The sequence below is a fragment of the Squalius cephalus genome (assembly GCF_949319135.1).
Source record: "Squalius cephalus genome assembly, chromosome: 17".
Lineage (NCBI taxonomy): Eukaryota > Metazoa > Chordata > Actinopteri > Cypriniformes > Leuciscidae > Squalius > Squalius cephalus.
In genome coordinates, this window is record NC_137138.1 from 36,113,718 (window position 1) to 36,131,490 (window position 17,773).

The 17,773-nt window shown below is 40.0% G+C and overlaps 1 protein-coding gene across 2 annotated transcripts; it reads right to left on the bottom strand.

The window, feature by feature from the left end:
* Positions 1 to 90: 90 nt before the first annotated feature.
* Positions 91 to 15,280, bottom strand: faxdc2 (fatty acid hydroxylase domain containing 2). Of its 2 annotated transcripts, none has more exons than XM_079846769.1 (8): positions 15,185 to 15,278; positions 14,601 to 14,698; positions 14,375 to 14,478; positions 13,937 to 14,058; positions 10,420 to 10,625; positions 3,726 to 3,831; positions 3,483 to 3,649; positions 91 to 831 (listed from the first exon to the last, which is right to left on the bottom strand). In XM_079846769.1, exons 1-8 carry the CDS (start codon positions 15,191 to 15,193, stop codon positions 672 to 674), a joined length of 972 nt encoding a protein of 323 aa, XP_079702895.1. In that variant the 5' UTR covers positions 15,194 to 15,278; the 3' UTR covers positions 91 to 671. The 2 variants fall into 2 exon arrangements, with proteins under 2 accessions (XP_079702895.1, XP_079702894.1); XM_079846768.1 differs by lacking the exon at positions 91 to 831 and adding an exon at positions 1,564 to 1,783 and having other exon boundaries at positions 15,185 to 15,280.
* Positions 15,281 to 17,773: the final 2,493 nt, after the last annotated feature.

The following is a 17,773-nucleotide window of genomic DNA, read 5'->3' on the forward strand; positions in this document are numbered from 1 at the left end:
GAGGGTCCAGGCCCGTATGACAATGGATTTCTTCATGCATACTCTGGTTCCAGAGGACAAATTGAACAGCAAGTGTCATTATTTTACTCTGCGCATCAGAAATATTAATGATGCAAACACACCCAGTGCAGCAGATTAGTTTTAATGAGTGAAAAATCCAGAAACTGATCTCATAAAGAGTAGATGAATAGGTGAACTACAGTACAGTCATGGACATGTTCAGTTCCAAGAAACCAGCACCAGATTTTCAGTATTAAAATATAGCATTGATCAGTATTAAAATCATTTATCAACTGTATAAATGTTGGAGGTATTCTGACACGATATGAGAACTCAGACACAGATTAAGAACAATAAAAAGGACTGTATAGAGGAATTGATCGTCTCTGTACGACACAAGTTCATTTGACAGCATTTGAACCCTGATCCCAAACAACGACTAGAGCAGCTTCAGATAAAGTAAAGTGCGATACAGTAAATTAGCCTAGTCCTGCATGTGTTAGTACAACGCTTTAGGTTGAATGAACCTTAATCCAGTGATATTGAACCCAGGAGTGAGTGTCCATACTCCAGATCGATTACACTGCTTATGTAAGAGTTATCTTTACTTAATCAGTAATGTAGCCTTGCAGAGAATACAGGAACACGTCTAGCGCACACGTGGGTTCTGGTTAGTCTTGCTCTTTCTTGCCGTGTTCGGGGATGCTCTGGCTCAGCGGGGTCAGACCCAGCAGGACGGTGTGCCGATCGTATGCCTTTGAGTTACGGAACTTGTCGTCTGTCCCGTGAAGCCTGTCCAGCACACCCAGCACCCCATAGCACTGATTAAACCTGCGGGCGGAGAGGGTCAGAGGTCAGGCGAGAACTTGTGCTAAAGAGCAGGGTTTGACTGTGTAGTAGGTCTATCCAAACTGATGATGCCATCATGACACACGTCATGTTTAATGTATTGCCTTTGATTTTCCTCCAAGAAAACATTGCTTTTTTTTTTTTTTTTTTTACCGTATTTGTATTGATGATTTTTAAGCAAACAGCATTAAGAAAAACAGAAAAAAAGAGGGGGGAAAAGAAAGAAGCAAACAATAGAGCAGGGGGTTCTGTTTTGGGGAAAGTATAGATCCACATATACAGTCATTGATTGTTAACATTACAGTACTCAATCCATTTCTTCCAGTATTTTAGAAATATGTCCTTTTTAAGTCTCAAAATAAAAGTCAATTCTTCCATATTGTATATTTCTTTAACAATTTCTATCCATTCTCCAAGTAAGGGGAGGCCTGCTTACACCAATAGAAAACATTGCGGAACACCAAAGGAAATGACATATACATAATCACAATCTATATTTAGCCTCTTTGCGATACCTGAAGCCAGTGCTGGAAACCCATTAGAGCAAGTCTGCAACAATTAGGGAATAAGTAGCTTGTTATTATGAAGCCATGCAGTGTGGACAATGGACTACAAAATGGTGCACATTTCAGTTTAGGCTCACTCATCCTAACTGATGTCAAAGAAAGCACAAAAAGCTGATAGATTTTTTGCAAATGAAAAATGAAGAGGCGATCATTTACTAATAAGCTAGTTGCACAAAACAACTGCAAATGGGTACGGGGGACAGAATTTGCAAATCATTTTCATAAAGAAGAATTGCCAATACATTGAAAGTTTTGACTCTGTTACATGATGCATCACCAGTTTGCATGTGTGTATCCTCACATGGACAGCTATCAGCTGGCTGAACAGCTCCCAGAGTTTGCCGGTTATCTCATGAGAACAAAGTTGACTGCGTGAGTTGAAAGTAGAGCACAGTTGAAAGGCTCATTGATTGGACAACAGCACAGATCAACTCTACCTCACAGTCATAAACATGTCTTACTGCACACTACCAGTACGCTTATAACTACAGATGCACCGCTCGACCGGCCATAAATCCCAACCGGTTTTATTTCTGCTGATCTCTATTCTGGAATTGTGGAAAAACTGCATTGCAATCATTTTCCTAAAATGTAATTTGTGTGGAAATGTTCCGAAGTCTGTAAACTGCAGTATAGCGGTCACCACAGAAACTGCTGCTCCTCCATAAGCGCCACCTACTGGCAGAGAGTGGATCTGCATTTTCATTCAGTCCATCTGCTGTTTTTGTTTTGTGTAGGTGTGTCTTATGTAGCGTCTTTTCACAACTATACACTCAGACCACTCGGTTTTTGCTTAAAATCATGAAATTATAAAATCTCATTTAAATAAAAAACAACTGCTCATGTTACATGTGTGCAGCATCTCTGTTTGGATCATGATTAAAATGCAGTGGTTCCTACTAACAAATAAAGTGGTTTAAGCAACAAATAAAATTGCTTGCACAAAGATAAACAAATAAATTAAATAAATACATTTTCAATCGGACTATTGGAATCCACCAATTTGCTTTAAAAAAAATAATTGGTGCATCACTACTTATAACCCTTAGTTAGGTTATTAGGTAGTTTCTGTGAACAAATATACAGGATTTACTTTCAACTTTCAGGAAAAACTTTCACTTCTGGGATATAACTTGTGAATATAACAAAACATTCCTCATTTACTTCTAATGGAACCACAAAGACTAAACAACATAAAAAAGCATATAAGTCAACATTTGGAACCACTGTAAAAGTGACTAACATTCACACACACACTCTGTTATTTATTTAAAGGAGTCGTTCACTTCAGAATTAACATTTCCAGATAATTTACTCTCCTCATCCAAGATGTTTGTCTTTCTTCAGTGGAAGAGAAATTAAAGGTTTTTGAGGAAAACACTCCAGGATGTTCCTCCATATAGTGTCTTCAATGGGGTCCAACGGGTCGAAGGTCCAGATGTGAGTTTTAGTGCAGCTTCAAAGTCTCGACACCATCCAGCCGAGGAATAAGAGTCTTATCTAGACAAACCAGCGGACATTTATAACAAAATAAACATTTATTTTGTTTATTACTCTGCATTTATAGACTGGAACACGCGTGACATTTCAACCTGATTGCGTAATGTGTGTCGCATCACAGCTAGTGCAAGACCAGCATTTGTGGTTAAAAGTATATAAATGTTTATTTTGTTATAAAATGTCGGCTGGTTTGTCTAGATGAGACTCTTATTCCTCGGCTGGATCGTGTCGAGACTTTGAAGCTGCACTGAAACTCACATCTGGACCTTCGACCCGTTGGACCCCATTGAAGACACTATATGGAGGAACATCCTGGAGTGTTTTCCTCAAAAACCTTCATTTCTTTTCCACTGAAGAAAGAAAGACATGAACATCTTGGATGACGAGGGGGAGAGTAGATTATCAGGACATTTTAATTTTGAAGTGAACTACTCCTTTAAGATAAGCCTATTATTTAAGGCTCTGATTTACTTTAAATCGAAGAACGAACTGGTGTGACGTCATTTCAAACTAAACAGATTGGTGTTGACCTCAGCCCTTCGTGGACACACTGAGCGCTGGCCTTACTTGAGATGGTGGTAGTCGTGAAACTCTGGCGAGGGCAGCAGGGGTAAGTGGTACCCGCAGTGGGAGACGGTGGTCACCAGCAGAGCGATGGTGAACCAGAGGCTGGTGGTGGAGACGTGCGAGCCGAGCAGAACCGGACCCGCCAGAGCCGGCAGCATGTTGGACAACTGCACACACACATCGAGGGCTTACAACACACACACACTGTACGGATCACATGATCACACCTGAGCCGGATCTTACCACGTGCTCCACCGGATGAGCGTAGAGCGCCACCACTCCCACCGGAGCCGTCCACTCGTGGTGAATCTTGTGGATGCTCTTGTAGAGCGACGGATGGTGGACCAGCCTGAGAAAGGAGAAGATGAGCGTTCATGAACGTGAGGAATATTCAGTCTGATCCATCAGATTCTGCGTGTGATGGAATTATGGCAAGCCGTTTAGACTGTTATTCATTCCCGGGATATGAATTCTTGATATCAACAAATGAATTGCTACAAGGGACATGTTCATTTCTGTTATATTCATGAATGTGATTGTTTCTAGTAAGAAATCTGAAATTACTAATGTAATAATTACAAATGTAACATGCTGAAATACATTCACAGATATCAAGAATTAATATTTCAACTAGTGACAATTGAGTTAATGATATCAGAAATACATATTTTTACTAGTAACAAAGAAATTATTGATATCAAAAATGATTTCTACTAGTAAGAAATCAATTCTTGATATCAACAATTGAATTTGAATGACAGCTGATGGTGAAAATACAATTACAGACATCATTTATAGTTTAAATTAAATTCCTGATATCAGAAATTGCCATTGTTACTAAAAGAAGTCTAATTCTTGATATCAAGAAAATTTGCCTTGAAGTCAAAATTAGACGTTTGTAGCTTTCAGCCTGTGTGTGTGTGTGTGTGTGTGTGTGTGTGTGTGTGTGTGTGTGTGTGTGTTTCTGTGCAAATGCACGACAGGGATTTTGTCAGATCAAATTCCCCACAACTACTGATGTTCGATTCTTGAACAAATCTGTGTTTTAAGCCAGTAACCGGTCGAGCCGGTTCACGGAATTGAACTGAATCGTTGATTGACGGGTTGATGATGTAAGACGCACACCATTTGCAGCAGTGAATGAGCCAATGAGAACGTCCAGATGGATTATAAGCTTCTGGATTTTAACTACATTCACAAAAAGTGAAATTGTTGGTTTTTGTCACTCTTAACTCTTCCCTAACGACTGCAGCAGATCCCGTCTACGGAGAGCCTGGCCACTCCCTATTAAGTCCTATTGTACCAAATGTTGGTTGTAGTTCCACCAGAGTTCCACTGGGGGCGATCGCCAGGAGTGCAGAATGAATGGGAGTCTATGGAGCTAGACGGCTAAATGTGTCTCTTTCACCCGATTGCCGTTGAGAAATCTCAGATTTGATTGTAGGTTTTGCAAGTTCAACATGGGTTATAGGTCGAAAGTTGAATGAACGAGTACTTATGTCCTTTCGGTTTCTTACAGGTTGAGTTGTTGTTGCCCATAACACGCTAGCATTCTGCTAATGAACGCTGATTGGTCAGTGAAGGACTGATTACGACCAGAGACCGCTTGATGGTCTTTTAAAACAACTAAACAAAAACTCTTCTAGCACGTGTGTTTACCTGTCTCAGCTGTGTTGTGTGTTTACCTGTGTCAGCTGTGTTGTGTGTTTACCTGTGTCAGCTGTGTTGTGTGTTTCCCTGTGTCAGCTGTGTTGTGTGTTTCCCTGTGTCAGCTGTGTTGTGTGTTTCCCTGTGTCAGCTGTGTTGTGTGTTTCCCTGTGTCAGCTGTGTTGTGTGTTTCCCTGTGTCGGCTGTGTTGTGTGTTTACCCGTGTCGGCTGTGTTGTGTGTTTACCTGTGTCAGCTGTGTTGTGTTTACCTGTGTCAGCTGTGTTGTGTGTTTGCCTGTGTCAGCTGTGTTGTGTGTTTGCCTGTGTCAGCTGTGTTGTGTTTGCCTGTGTCAGCTGTGTTGTGTTTACCTGTGTCAGCTGTGTTGTGTGTTTACCTGTGTCAGCTGTGTTGTGTGTTTGCCTGTGTCAGCTGTGTTGTGTGTTTCCCTGTGTCAGCTGTGTTGTGTTTACCTGTGTCAGCTGTGTTGTGTGTTTCCCTGTGTTAGCTGTGTTGTGTTTACCTGTGTCAGCTGTGTTGTGTGTTTGCCTGTGTCAGCTGTGTTGTGTTTACCTGTGTCAGCTGTGTTGTGTGTTTGCCTGTGTCAGCTGTGTTGTGTGTTTTGCTTGTGTCAGCTGTGTTGTGTGTTTGCCTGTGTCAGCTGTGTTGTGTTTACCTGTGTCAGCTGTGTTGTGTGTTTGCCTATGTCAGCTGTGTTGTGTGTTTCCCTGTGTCAGCTGTGTTGTGTTTACCTGTGTCAGCTGTGTTGTGTGTTTGCCTGTGTCAGCTGTGTTGTGTGTTTGCCTGTGTCAGCTGTGTTGTGTGTTTACCTGTGTCAGCTGTGTTGTGTTTACCTGTGTCAGCTGTGTTGTGTGTTTGCCTGTGTCAGCTGTGTTGTGTGTTTGCCTGTGTCAGCTGTGTTGTGTGTTTCCCTGTGTCAGCTGTGTTGTGTTTACCTGTGTCAGCTGTGTTGTGTGTTTGCCTGTGTCGGCTGTGTTGTGTGTTTGCCTGTGTCAGCTGTGTTGTGTGTTTCCCTGTGTCAGCTGTGTTGTGTGTTTCCCTGTGTCAGCTGTGTTGTGTGTTTGCCTGTGTCAGCTGTGTTGTGTGTTTCCCTGTGTCAGCTGTGTCGTGTGTTTACCTGTGTCGGCTGTGTTGTGTGTTTGCCTGTGTCTGCTGTGTTGTGTGTTTACCTGTGTCAGCTGTGTTGTGTGTTTCCCTGTGTCAGCTGTGTTGTGTGTTTACCTGTGTCGGCTGTGTTGTGTGTTTCCCTGTGTCGGCTGTGTCGTGTGTTTACCTGTGTCGGCTGTGTTGTGTGTTTACCTGTGTCAGCTGTGTCGTGTGTTTCCCTGTGTCAGCTGTGTTGTGTTTCCCTGTGTCAGCTGTGTCGTGTGTTTACCTGTGTCAGCTGTGTTGTGTGTTTCCCTGTCAGCTGTGTTGTGTGTTTACCTGTGTCAGCTGTGTTGTGTGTTTCCCTGTGTCAGCTGTGTTGTGTATTTCCCTGTGTCGGCTGTGTTGTGTGTTTACCTGTGTCAGCTGTGTTGTGTTTCCCTGTCAGCTGTGTTGTGTGTTTACCTGTGTCGGCTGTGTTGTGTGTTTACCTGTGTCAGCTGTGTTGTGTTTACCTGTGTCAGCTGTGTTGTGTGTTTACCTGTGTCAGCTGTGTTGTGTTTAGCTGTGTCAGCTGTGTTGTGTGTTTGCCTGTGTCAGCTGTGTTGTGTGTTTCCCTGTGTCAGCTGTGTTGTGTGTTTCCCTGTGTCAGCTGTGTTGTGTGTTTACCTGTGTCAGCTGTGTTGTGTGTTTGCCTGTGTCAGCTGTGTTGTGTGTTTGCCTGTGTCAGCTGTGTTGTGTGTTTCCCTGTGTCAGCTGTGTTGTGTGTTTCCCTGTGTCAGCTGTGTTGTGTGTTTCCCTGTGTCAGCTGTGTTGTGTGTTTCCCTGTGTCGGCTGTGTTGTGTGTTTCCCTGTGTCAGCTGTGTTGTGTGTTTCCCTGTGTCAGCTGTGTTGTGTGTTTCCCTGTGTCGGCTGTGTTGTGTGTTTACCTGTGTCAGCTGTGTTGTGTGTTTCCCTGTGTCAGCTGTGTTGTGTGTTTACCTGTGTCAGCTGTGTTGTGTGTTTGCCTGTGTCAGCTGTGTTGTGTGTTTCCCTGTGTCAGCTGTGTTGTGTGTTTCCCTGTGTCAGCTGTGTTGTGTGTTTGCCTGTGTCAGCTGTGTTGTGTGTTTCCCTGTGTCAGCTGTGTTGTGTGTTTCCCTGTGTCAGCTGTGTTGTGTGTTTACCTGTGTCAGCTGTGTTGTGTGTTTCCCTGTGTCAGCTGTGTTGTGTGTTTCCCTGTGTCGGCTGTGTTGTGTGTTTACCTGTGTCAGCTGTGTTGTGTGTTTCCCTGTGTCAGCTGTGTTGTGTGTTTACCTGTGTCAGCTGTGTTGTGTGTTTCCCTGTGTCAGCTGTGTTGTGTGTTTACCTGTGTCAGCTGTGTTGTGTGTTTGCCTGTGTCAGCTGTGTTGTGTGTTTCCCTGTGTCAGCTGTGTTGTGTGTTTCCCTGTGTCAGCTGTGTTGTGTGTTTACCTGTGTCAGCTGTGTTGTGTGTTTCCCTGTGTCAGCTGTGTTGTGTGTTTCCCTGTGTCGGCTGTGTTGTGTGTTTACCTGTGTCAGCTGTGTTGTGTGTTTCCCTGTGTCAGCTGTGTTGTGTGTTTACCTGTGTCAGCTGTGTTGTGTGTTTACCTGTGTCAGCTGTGTTGTGTTTACCTGTGTCAGCTGTGTTGTGTGTTTACCTGTGTCAGCTGTGTTGTGTTTAGCTGTGTCAGCTGTGTTGTGTGTTTGCCTGTGTCAGCTGTGTTGTGTGTTTCCCTGTGTCAGCTGTGTTGTGTGTTTCCCTGTGTCAGCTGTGTTGTGTGTTTACCTGTGTCAGCTGTGTTGTGTGTTTGCCTGTGTCAGCTGTGTTGTGTGTTTGCCTGTGTCAGCTGTGTTGTGTGTTTCCCTGTGTCAGCTGTGTTGTGTGTTTCCCTGTGTCAGCTGTGTTGTGTGTTTGCCTGTGTCAGCTGTGTTGTGTGTTTACCTGTGTCACACTATTTCTACTTCATTACGCTATTTCTACGTCATTACGCCATTTCTACGTCATACGCTATTTCTACGTCATTACGGTATTTCTACGTCATTACACAATTTCTACGTCATTACGCTATTTCTACGTCATTACACTATTTCTACATCATTGCGCTATTTCTACGTCATTACACTATTTCTACGTCATTACGCTATTTCTACGTCATTACACTATTTCTACATCATTACGGTATTTCTACGTCATTACACAATTTCTACGTCATTACGCTATTTCTACGTCATTACACTATTTCTACATCATTACGCTATTTCTGCATCATTACGCTATTTCTACGTCATTACGCTATTTCTGCATCATTTCGCCATTTCTGCATCATTTCGCCATTTCTACGTCATTACGCTATTTCAACGTCATTACGCTATTTCTACATCATTACGCTATTTCTACATCATATTTCTACGTCATTACGCCATTTCTACATCATTACGCCATTTCTACATCATATTTCTAAGTCATTACGGTATTTCTGCGTCATTACGCCATTTCTGCATCATTACGCCATTTCTGCGTCATTACGCTATTTCTACGTCATTACGCTATTTCTAAGTCATTACGCTATTTCTACGTCATTACGCTATTTCTACGTCATTACGCTATTTCTGCATCATTACGCTATTTCTAAGTCATTACGCTATTTCTACGTCATTACGCTATTTCTGCATCATTACGCTATTTCTACGTCATTACGCTATTTCTACGTCATTACGCTATTTCTGCATCATTACGCTATTTCTACGTCATTACGCTATTTCTACGTCATTACGCTATTTCTACGTCATTACGCTATTTCTACAACATTACGCTATTTCTACATCATTACGCTATTTCTACGTCATTACGCTATTTCTACATTACGCTATTTCTACATCATTACGCTATTTCTAAGTCATTACGCTATTTCTACGTCATTACGCTATTTCTACGTCATTACGCTATTTCTGCATCATTACGCTATTTCTGCATCATTACGCTATTTCTACGTCATTACGCTATTTCTGCATCATTACGCTATTTCTGCATCATTACGCTATTTCTACGTCATTACGCTATTTCTACAACATTACGCTATTTCTGCATCATTACGCTATTTCTACGTCATTACACTATTTCTACATCATTACGCTATTTCTACGTCATTACGCTATTTCTGCATCATTACGCTATTTCTGCATCATTACGCCATTTCTAAGTCATTACGCTATTTCTAAGTCATTACGAAATTTCTACATCATTTCGCTATTTCTACATCATTTCGCTATTTCTACGTCATTACGCTATTTCTACGTCATTACGCTATTTCTACATCATTACGCTATTTCTACATCATTACGCTATTTCTACATCATTACGCTATTTCTGCATCATTACGCTATTTCTGCATCATTACGCTATTTCTAAGTCATTACGAAATTTCTACATCATTTCGCTATTTCTACATCATTTCGCTATTTCTACGTCATTACGCTATTTCTGCATCATTACGCTATTTCTACATCATTACGCTATTTCTACGTCATTACGCTATTTCTACATCATTTCGCTATTTCTTCATCATTACGCTATTTCTACGTCATTACGCTATTTCTACATCATTACGCTATTTCTACATCATTACGCTATTTCTACGTCATTACGCTATTTCTGCATCATTACGCTATTTCTGCATCATTACGCTATTTCTGCATCATTACGCCATTTCTAAGTCATTACGCCATTTCTAAGTCATTACGAAATTTCTACATCATTTCGCTATTTCTATATCATTTCGCTATTTCTACGTCATTGCACATGCGCAGTCCTTTAAGTTTCGGTTTTCAATCTGATGAAGTGTTCACATGTTCTCTCTATCGGATTAGAAAAGGAATAAACCGCCCCTTTCAATCCGATCGAGATGTCATTGGGATCGAGCTCAGTCGGCTTGATTAAGGTGTTTTACATGAAGGCTTTTCAGTCCGTTTGAGCCGTCAATCCCATTACTAACGGATTATTTGATTGCATGTAGACATAGCCAGTGATTCTGCTGTATGATGTGACCGCTGACCTGTGTGTGTAGTGTCGGACCGCTGACCTGTGTGTGTAGTGTCGGACAGCTGACCTGTGTGTGAAGAGTCGGACCGCTGACCTGTGTGTGTAGTGTCGGACCGCTGACCTGTGTGTGAAGAGTCGGACCGCTGACCTGTGTGTGTAGTAGAAGAGCACCTCCTCCATCAGGCCGCAGACGGACAGCTCCAGCAGGACCCAGTGGAAGCTGGGCAGCTCCGGGCCGCACGGGTCCCCGCGCCACTGCATCAGCATGAAGGTCAGAACCACCACCGGCCCCGACAGACACACCTGGTTAAACAGCACCGTCTTCACCGCATGACGCAACCGGCCCGCGTCCACCTGTCGGAAACACTCATTATACCTCTAAAATGTAGTTTACTGGAGTTGCTAACACTTTATTTTCATGCTCCGCAACAGACATTCTACAGACTATAAGGGCCCTATTTTATGGTCTAAAGCGCACGGCGCAAGTGCACTTTGGGCGTGTCCGAATCCACTTGTGCTAGTTTAACGACGGGAAAAATGGTCGGCGCTCCCGGCGCTGGTCTAAAAAGGTTGTCCCAATTCTTATAATGAGTAATGGGTGTGTTTTGTCTCTATTCTCTTAATGAGTAACGGGTGTGTTTTGGGCGTAACGTGCAATAAACCAATCAGAGCCTCATCTCTCTTTCCCTTTAAAAGCCAGTTGCGCTCGCGCAGTGGCGGATTCGCTATTTACATGGAGGAAATTACAAGCGGAAAAACTGAACGCTCCTCCAGAGAGTAAACGGATTTGCTCATGCGCGAGGTTAAAGCTGTGAGTGTGTGTGTGTGTGTGTGTGTGTGTGTATGTGTGTGTGTGTGTGTGTGTGTGTGTGTGTGTGTGTGTGTGTGTGAGGTTGAAGCTGAAGCAGACCATCTACGGGACAAGCTGGATTCACCATATCTTTATGTACACAATAATAACATTTTACATTGTAATCCTTTTATGTGTAATATTTGACTAGTTTGTGTGATACATGTGTGATACATGTCAACTTATTCTACTAACTCGAACCCTAATTTAACAGTCTACTAATACTCTAATGAGTTAGTTGACATGTAGTTGTTAGTTATATCTCTAAAGCGGAGGTTACTAAAGGGTAAAGCATTATCTGATGTGACAACACTGAGAGAAAAGGAAACGTTCAACTGTACAGATTATTATTATCAGACTTTTAAAAACCTGTTGCTTCATATAATGACTGAGACTGTCATCGGTGAACTCTGAACTTTATCATAAACAGGGTATTATTGAGCTTCTCTCTTTGCTTTAACAGCCAGACATTATTATTATTATACACTACATAATCGAAACATGTAAGTGTTTACGACTGATATTTTAAGATTATATGTGCTGTGTAATCTAAATTCATGCAATGCGTGCTAAAATTGTTATCAGTGCAGAAAGTTATCACTTTACAGGCCAATATTTTCATTCAACTGCATTTGGACTATGAGCTACAGTACAGACAGAAGAAACAAAGAAGTATATTTACTCTAATATATCAATACATAGCGATATTTGCAGATATTTTACTAATACACCCTAAACATCTTTGAGCGGTGCTGCAAACGAGTCACAAAATTAAGAGTTTTGAATTGATTCACAGAAATGACTTGGAAACTTAGAAAACATGGCTTTTCGTGTTTAAATCAGAGACGCTATTGAAACATGTCTGCATTATTAGTGAGTCACAAAATAAGGAAGGATCATGTAATTTGTCTAATGACAAGGTTTTTAAGAAACTTACTGGTCAAATAGTAATTGCATTCAAATCAGTGCAATGTTCAATAATGTTGCTTAATCTTTCATTATCAGCTAAATAATTGTGTGAATATTAAATATATTTCCCATCCTCAGCAAGAGCTAATCAGTGGGATTGGGTCTTTTCTTCATTATACTAGGGCTGCCACTATCCATTATTAGTCATTGTCCAATTATTGTGAAGATTAATCGAGCAATCATCCATACAGTCTCAAAAGAATGTAACATACTAGGTAGGGATGCACTGATATCAAAATGAGCTTAAAATCAGCTTAATATATCGGCCAGATTTTCGGCCAGAGACGATAACATTAAAAATGAACATATATCGGCTGATACCGATAAGGTGGCCAATATATGGTGCATCCCTAAAGCATACATGTAATATGCATGAACATTATCCAAATTAATCTAAATTTAATTTAAATCATTACGTCATGATGTCACATCATGAACTCTATTTAATTAATTTATTTTATTTTATAGTGCAATTGTAAAATTACAATACTAATGTTTACGCCTTAATATCTTTCTCAAGCGTTAAACCATCAAGCTCTTATTTTGAGGGAAATCCTCAGAGTCCTTAAAGCTTCTTCTTTAACGTGTTTATAAACGCTTGTCTTTACAAATCTGGTCGAGTTAGTAGCGTATGTTGCGTTTCCAAATGCACGTCAGACTCTGAGTAGAGTTTGTAGATGATTTACAGTGAATCGAGCGGCTGAAAACATGAGCCGCTTCACTCTGAAACACACAGCGCATGCGTTTCAGGAAATCACAGCCGTACCGTGATTTGATGATCACTAACGCCAACAGTGATTTAAATGTATATAGAGCAGCCCTCGCATAAAATGGTCTAATAATGTAGGAATGTTTTTTTCATGTACACTACCAGTCAAATGTTTTGGATTTAATAATATTTTTTTTTTTTTCTGCTCACCAAGGCTGCCTTTATTTGATTAAAAATAAAAACAGTAATATTGTTAAATATTATGACTATTTAAAATAGCAGTTTTCTAAGTGAATATACAGTAAAGTGTAATTTATTCCTGTGATCAAAGCTGAATGTTCAGCATCATTACTCCAGTCTTCAGTGTCACATGATCCTTCACAAATCACTCTAATATGATGATCTGATGCTCAAGACACATTCATTATTATTATCTTTTTTTTTTCAGGATTCTTTGATGAATAGAAAGTTCAAAAGAACAGCATTTATCTGAAATATAATCTTTTGTAACATTATAAATGTCTTTACTGTCACTTTTGATCAATTTAATTAATCCTTGATGAATAAAAGTATTGATTTCTTTTATTTATTCCACCAAAAAATTAAATAAAAAATCTTACTGACCCCCAAACTTTTGAACGGTAGTGTTTAATGTTACAAAAGATTATATTTCAGATAAATGCTGTTCTTTTGAACTTTCTATTCATCAAAGAATCCTGAAATAAAAATTTAAATAACTGATAATAATCATAAATGTGTCTTGAGCATCAAATCTTCATATTAGAGTGATTTCTGGAGGATCATGTGACACTGAAGACTGGAGTAATGATGCTGAACATTCAGCTTTGATCACAGGAATAAATTACACTTTACTGTATATTCACATAGAAAACACTGTTTATTTTGAAATATGATTATTTTTATCAAATAAATGCAGCCTTGGTGAGCAGAAGAACATTAAAAATCTTACAGATCCAAAACATTTGACTGGTAGTGTACGTCTCAGTCACTTCTGGCATTTATAATTACTCGACACGGGTCAACTGTATTGGAGGATTTTTACAAATGGAGTGATGGGATGAGTCCCGCACCGTTAGAAACAGGCAGTGATGATTGAGAGCTTAAACAGGACGATACCGGATTGTTTTTGTCAGGCTGAATCCTGTAGCGTGTGATGAAGCTCGGCTTCCCCGTGGTGTCGACCAGCATCAGCAGGGCGTTGAACAGCCAGAAGGAGAGCGTCGGCACCAGCATGGTCCCTGTTCAACACCACACACAACATGCAGGATTCATCCACTGTTCATGTTTGGCAGAAACCACTTTGAGCTCTTAGCATTGTTGGGAAGAGTTAATTAAATAAAATTGCCTGATGCAGAATACAGTGGCCTTTGCCAAAATTATGCCATTTAAGTGAAGTTTTGAGAGACTGACACTAACAGAGATCGATTTGTTTCTGTTTTGCACTTTGAGGCAGTCAGTTCAGTCTAGAACAACAGATGCGAGAACACTTCATGATCCGTGTCCAGAGGGGAAGCTGCATAAAGGTTAAAAAACAAGTTTTGCTGAATCTCTGACCGGTAAAGAACAAGGCGGCCTCATTTCCCCCCATGGCTTGGTGAAGCTTGGTCCACTGCGTCTGCCAGAAGTCTCCAGACGCTCCCCAGAACCTCTGCAAGTGCCTTCAAAACACAAACAGCTCATTAATGATTAATGCTCAACCATAAAGGACACAGCGAGCACAAGGTACAGATTAGCAGGATTTGAAATGTAAAGCAAGACTGTGAAAATGAAGATTGTTCACCATGTCACGGAGTTTCTAAACCCGACCAGGAAGAAAAGCCCAGATCCGATGACGAAAGCTGCTTTCTTCACCGAGTCCCAAAGCCCTCCAGTGTTCTCCTTTAGAGAGATGAAGACAAAATGCCACATCATTGTTGAAGTTCAACTAATGTATAAAGTGCACCATAAGAGCATTTAATGAACTTATACACCACCAGTGAAAAGCACTGTGACATAATAATAGAATAATAGTAAAGTCATCAAAACTACGACATGACAGTATTTCTGACAGGATTGACAGCTTGTAAACTAGAGAGTTAATGGTGCAGAAACAATTCAGCATTTATTATTATTACGTTATTATATATCTTTTCGATTTGCAATTACAAGTTATTATATGCTATATGTTTGTTTTCATCACATTGAAATAGCAGTTTTAATCTTTTAAATAGTTTCTTTGTAAACTTCAGACTCGTTATGCAAAATAGCACGACAGCGATGATGTAACAACAGTGACACATCTATAGTTACACACACATTAAAGTAAGAGTTCAGTGAGACAGAACAAACCCACGCAGTGAACAATAATGCAGTGACATGACTTACTCTGTCCATGCTGGCTGTGTGAGATCAGGAGCTGACAGTCATGTCTGTTTATACTGTACATGTTTACAGCCTCGTCTGCGTCACCAGCTGTCCTGTGATTGGCCGAGCGCTGATCAGCTGACGATCCGTGCACAATGATTGCGGAGGAAACACCAGTCAGTCAGTAGCCGCTCCTTTCTTGATTAAAATATGAATAATGTAAAAATCTTGAATACAAAAATAATACCTAACAATAAAATTGCATCTTCTATCATAGACACAGCAGATTGTATTAATTGAGAGATATATTTGTGATATGAACAGTTTGTTCGATACTGTTAATGATTATTCTTTATATTTGAAAGCCGATAACTGATATATTGACCCATACATCTAAATCCACATTTTTATATAATTTAAAGATAAAGACAGCCTGATTACAAAAACAAAAGTCTCACCATTACAAGCCATGTCCCAAGCACACAATTATAATGTTCTTATTATCATTCTATGTAGCCTATATGACAGACTTGTGCTGAACTGTATTTTCCTTTTTTTGAAGTGATTCCGATCATGTATTAATTTTTATGTATGCCTGTACGTGTACGGTGACCTTGAGTGTCAGAAAGGCGCCTTTCAAATAAAATGTATTATTATTATTATTATTAGTCATCATGTTGTTTATCCTAGGAATCTGTTTTTCTCTTTTGTAGTCATTCCTGGAAAACCTGCTGAAAAGAAGGATGCCAGAAGGAAACAAAAACAGCAATGGTCTCCACCTGAAATCGCAGCAACAATGAGACACTTTAAAAACCACATTACACAGGGAAAACTCGCCACTAAAATTGATTGCCAGCAGTGCAAGAATGCTGAGCGTCCTGCTTTGGCTAATTGGCACAAAATATCAGAGACTTTGTTCGGAATAGGGGTTTGATATATATATATAAATATATATATATACACAGTATATATATAAAACAAATGGCCTATTGACTCGCAGTACCTGGATAAGCCTTGTGTTACCAGTTTCAGCATGAGAATGTTGCCTTTACTTTATTAAACTGTTTGTCCTCATAAATCACTTTTGTCCTTATAATACACAACATTTTCACTTTGTGTTTGTGTTAAACCGTTTGTCCCCATAAATCACTTTTGTCCTTATAAAACATTTTTATGTTTGTGTTTGCGTTTTTAAAGGTCCCGTTCTTCGTGATCCCATGTTTCAAACTTTAGTTAGTGTGTAATGTTGTTGTTAGAGTATAAATAATATCTGTAAAATTATAAAGCTCAAAGTTCAATGCCAAGCGAGATATTTTATTTAACAGAAGTCGACTACAGTGAACAGCCGGTTTGGACTACATCCCTCTACATCCTTCTTTGATGACGTCAGGAGAACAGTGTTTTGACTAACCTCCGCCCATTACTGTGTTTACTCAGCTCTTACGGTGATTTTCTGAAGTAAAACTGGCGCTTCATCTTTTGTGTGATGATGTACAATAAACTTTATTAAACTCATCAGTATATGTTTAATCATAATTCGGACCTGGTCCGAAACAGCAGACTTGTAGGTTATTAATAAATAATGGATACATACAAGCAATGACAAATACGTTATAATAACCGTAATTAAACTACTAAACTATACCTGTTTCATCTCTATATACAGCACTCTGACTCTGTAGGCATTATTGTCCGACTCGAAATGAACACGTTACTGAGAGTTTCTGATATTATCATCATTCCGTGAGATGAATTTGTCCTGAGAGACTGAGCGCGAGCTCATGAAGCTCCGCCCCCTGTGCCGGCAGCAGCAGCTCATTTGCATTTAAAGGGCACACACTAAAACTGTCATTTTTTGGGGCTCAGAAAAATGCTCTATTTAAACATGCTGTAAAAAATGATCTGTTGGGTATTTTGAGCTGAAACTTCACATACACACTCTGGGGACATCAGAGACTTATTTTACATCTTGTGAAAAGGGGCATAATACGGGACCTTTAAGTTTTCAATTAAAGGTGTTCCTGGGGGTGCATATAAAAATATATGGCTTGGTTGTCCAAGGATAAGACATTGGAAGACAAAAAGCTCACACATTCACACTTAGTGTAAAAGATGAACAGAAAAATAATTACTCTTGATTCTGATTGAGCTCATTATTGAAGCATTAAATTGTTTTTGCATTGAATTATGTGTAGGCTATGCTTAGTTAAAGAGATGAGTTTGTAAACTTAAACTGATCAAGTGTGTCTAAATTCTGAACAGGGCTGTGGTGGCTTTCAAAGTTTAGGAGCTAAGATATTCAGGGCATTATTAACAGACCAGAACTTTGTGACCAGAAGGTTTGACTGACAGTAGTCTCATAAGGGTTCACAAATATATTGAAGTGCTAAGCCATTTGTCCTCAGGTCAGTGATGTCATTTTAATACACAATGCCTTTATTTTGTGTCTGTTTAGATATGTCCTATTAATACATGTGTGTCCCTTTAATACACAATAATGGCATGTGTGTGTGTGTTATGGCTACTGTCCTTATAATAACGGTTTGTGTCATGGGCGGGGCTTGCATGTAATTATAATATGTCCTCATAATTGTGTATTTTGTCAGGTTG